This window comes from Triticum dicoccoides, chromosome 7A (genome assembly GCF_002162155.2).
Source record: "Triticum dicoccoides isolate Atlit2015 ecotype Zavitan chromosome 7A, WEW_v2.0, whole genome shotgun sequence".
Taxonomy (NCBI): domain Eukaryota; kingdom Viridiplantae; phylum Streptophyta; class Magnoliopsida; order Poales; family Poaceae; genus Triticum; species Triticum dicoccoides.
Window position 1 is genome coordinate 139,010,276 of NC_041392.1, and position 3,939 is coordinate 139,014,214.

Here is a 3,939-nt window from a genome sequence, read left to right on the forward strand (position 1 = left end):
TTTCATCAGGCCAATCCAAAAATGGGGTCCCGTGGTTTCCAGTGGAGTTGAGAAAAATGACATTGAATCCCACGTACTTATAACAAATGATTTCCTACCACACGTCTTCTCCACTAAAAAGTTTGCTTGACGATTTACATAGAAGTGCAATACTTTTTTTTATCTCATGACCGTGAGTACTCAAGCCACCTTGAATTTTAGGGCGGCACATGACACTCCACTTAGCAAGCCGATATTTCTTTGTTTCACTGTCAGTATGCCACTTTGCTAGAAAAGTAAGGATTTAAAGTAGTCCAGCCTCTGCAGGACCCCTTTTGGTAAGTGTAAGAATGATACCGTGTACAAAACCATGTTGTTGAGGACGAAGTTAATTCAACCAATCACCCCCCATATGACATGAGTTTACTCTTTCAGCTAGTAAGGCGTTTCTGAAGTCAATCTTCCACGTACATTTCCAAGTCCGTGGTAGTGGATTTGAGTACCAATGTACCTAATTGGGAACTGCCCGAGGCAACAACCAAAGATATCCGATCTCTGAAGGAGAAAAAATTACTCTAATGAGAACTAATTTAAGATCGAAAAGTTTCTCAAAAGCACATAAAAGCAAGTTGAGGTTAGTCATGGTCCATAAGAGAATGGTGTTATTATCGGCATATGATAGAGTGGATAGATCATCTTCTACTGATGAGAAATTACCCCACTAATATGTCCAACCATTTTAGTGCGTACAACTAGTATATCGAGCATGCCCGCTACAATGTTGAACATGATAGGGGATAGCGGGACACCATGACAAAGTCCCTTTTGGAAGTAGTTGCTCATGTCATCATTTATTTTGATGGTGACACTATCCCAAAGACAAAACTCCCGACCCACATGCATCATTTTAGTGAGAACCCCTACATGCGAAGAGTTTAGGGAAGAAATGAGTCACTTGACTTTATCATAAGCTTTCTTAAAGTTGATTTTTAAGATGACACTGCTCATCTTTTTTTGGTGAAGCTCATTTATAGTTTCATGTAGGACACCAACCCTATCAAGTATATTTCATCCTTCCATGCATGATGTTTGAGTGAGATGGACTACATGATCAGCCATGCCATTCCACCGATTAGTCGCCAACTTCGTAAAAATCTTAAAGTTGATAGTCGCCAACTTCGTAAAAATCTTAAAGCTGATAGTCGCCAACTTCGTAAAAATCTTAAAGCTGATAATCATGAGACAAGTTGCCTGATATTGTTTGATCCGACTTGCATCCATCGTTTTAGGTGGTAAAATATATTTTTTGAAGTTTAAACAACGATATTGTCGGATTAAAAATAATAATTACTCACGAAACATTACAACTCTAGATCGGTCCATCTAGCATAGGAGCTAGTTTTATTCGTCTCTGTTCTCTTTCGAATCGTTCTCTTGTCTATTGGGAGTTGAGGGTGGTTTGGCTCAGCCGCAGCTTGCGCTCGTCGGAGAGCTTCTTGGCAAAGTGAGCCAACGCCTCTTCATTGGTGCCCTCATTGTCGACGGGCTCGTACACCCCCGTGTCGATGTTCACCCGGGCCACTTTCTTCTTGAGCAACATGTTGCCGATCCCGATGAGCGCCTCCATGTTGGCCTTGGTGGAGATATCCACCGAGGACGTGTGGCCCGTGAGGGAGTCATCCTGGATGCGTAGGTAGTTCTTCTCAATGTTGAGAGCCTGGAATAATATAGCAGCGTGGATGTCGACCATGTCGGCGCTTGCATGGGAGAAAATGTCGATAAGTGGGGTGAAGCCACCGTCATAGAGCCAGCGGAGGACGCCCCATTTGGCGCAGTCTGGCGCGGTGTACTTCTCCGCCTGCTTGGCCGTCCCTGTGCCGATGGAGATGATGAGGTACCTGTGGTACTCGGCGGGCTTGCCATGCGTGAAGTCCGGGTTCCGGCGCAACACTTCCTTGGTGATCATGGACATGGCGGCCATGGTCGGGTTGTTGGCGGCCACGCCACCGTCGATGAGGTGGTACTCACGGTCCGGCAGCTTGCCCGCGGGGTCATGGGTCGTGAAGTAGTGCGCCGGGAAGTAGGTGGGTGCCGCCGACGTGCTGATGCAGATGTCGGAGAGGTGCGCGTTCTTGAGCGGGTCCACCTTGGCCTCGTACGTGTTGAAGATGACCGGCTGCAGGTACTTGATGTCGAACGTCGGGACGATGATGTTGGTGACGGTGTCGGCGACGGTCACGTCGTTGGTGAGGCTCTTGATCTTGTCGTGCAGGAACTTACCGTCGTACTTGGGACCCTTCACGGCGCCGAACAGGTTCGCCATCGGGGTCAGGAACCCCAACCTGCACGTACGTGAAGCAACGCCGGCGTCAACATCGCCGCTGAAGAGAAGGGACACCGTGCGTGCGTGCGTGAGTACGTACCTCCTCTGCGGGAAGATCTTGGGCCCGTTCTCGAGGTAGAACGTGTTGATGTCCTTGGCCTCGAAGAGCGGCCGCTTGTTCTCGCCCGGCGCAGCAAGCATCGACGTGACCAGCGCGCCCGTGCTCGTCCCGGCGATCACGTCGAAGTAGTCCGCGATGCGCGCGTCCGGCCCGTCCAGCTCCTATCAAACACAATACACGTCACAAAAAAATCAATCTAGGACGACGAAGATGCAGCTATAGACAATCGAGCTGCAGACTGACGTGCCTGGAGCTTGGACTCGAGACAGGCGAGGATGGTGGAGGGGATGAGACCGCGGATGCCGCCGCCGTCGATGCTCAGCACCGTGATGAGCCGCCCCTGCGACGGCGGCGGGCACGTCAGCGTGGGGTCCGCCTGGCTGCACATGCTTAGCTTCGCACGGGGTGTGCCCTGCACTGCGCTTGAGCTCTAGCTAGTGCTAGCAGTGGGAGAGCCTTTAATTTGAAACAAGACCCAGCTCGCTCCCGTAGCTCTGGTGTTCTTGCGCTTTCCGATCTGGAGCCTCTACCGCCTACCGGGCTATTTAACTCCAAATTTGGCGCCAGTGGCTAAGATGGAATCATTTTACTTTACACTTATTTTATGGCGCGCGTTTGTCACGTTTGATGGGTACCGATGACCAACTTCTCGAGTCCCTGCTCGCTGTACCGGTCGACAGCATGATTTGTTGGCGCAACGAAGAGCAGCGACGATGCTTGGTCGCACCAGATTTTCTTCAAAAGTTACACGTTCCATCCTAATAACAAGACAAAGAGAGCGGAAGGGAAAGAAATCATAATAAAGTTAAATGGTAATGATTCAGCGAACGTTCGCTGGGATGACATTCGCGAACGTTTTTCACGAACATGGCAATTCCTTAAGGGAACACGGCAAATTTCATAGCAAAATCCCTTGTTTGCATAATTTGCGATGTGTTTTGAAGAAATTGCCATGGGTGTTCGAAGAAATTGCCATAAAAATGTTGGCAAATGTCATGCTTCTCAAGGAAGGCTATTGTGATCCAAGTTAAAACAAACACACACCTGTCCCGAATCTCTTGGGCGAGTTATATCAGTATACTTCTTTTCGGGCGCGGTTTTCTGTTATCAATTTGACTAGAAAAATATATGCTATATGCCACAAAAGGTATATCTTTGGATTCTTCGTTGAATGGAATTACTAACACAATTTTTTTTGGCATGTTACACAATGTTCGTTTGGTCAAACTAAAGAGCTAGAAACCGGTGCCCCACTTATATTTCTCTCTGGAGGAAGTAGTGCACTCAGCGCCGCATTTCTAAGACTTGAACACGCACAAGTGCATTTCAGTTTACTCAAGGGTTTTTTAGGACGTATTAATTATTACCCGCAAACAAAAATTACTTGTTGTCTATCAAGAATTACCAAAGCAAGAGAGGACTGACGCGGCTCGGTCCTCGCGTTGCCCTCCTATTGTGACTAGGAGGGACAACTAGCTCAAACCGACCTCTCCTTCCCTATTTTTCTCCCACCCTT

The 3,939-nt window shown here is 48.1% G+C and overlaps 1 protein-coding gene across 1 annotated transcript; it reads right to left on the reverse strand.

Moving 5' to 3' along the window:
- Positions 1-1,217: 1,217 nt before the first annotated feature.
- Positions 1,218-2,929, reverse strand: LOC119331613 (patatin-like protein 1). Its single transcript, XM_037604777.1, has 3 exons — positions 2,671-2,929; positions 2,403-2,584; positions 1,218-2,321 (listed from the first exon to the last, which is right to left on the reverse strand). The coding sequence occupies exons 1-3, from the start codon at positions 2,809-2,811 to the stop codon at positions 1,418-1,420; spliced, it is 1,227 nt and encodes a 408-aa protein (XP_037460674.1). The 5' UTR covers positions 2,812-2,929; the 3' UTR covers positions 1,218-1,417.
- Positions 2,930-3,939: the final 1,010 nt, after the last annotated feature.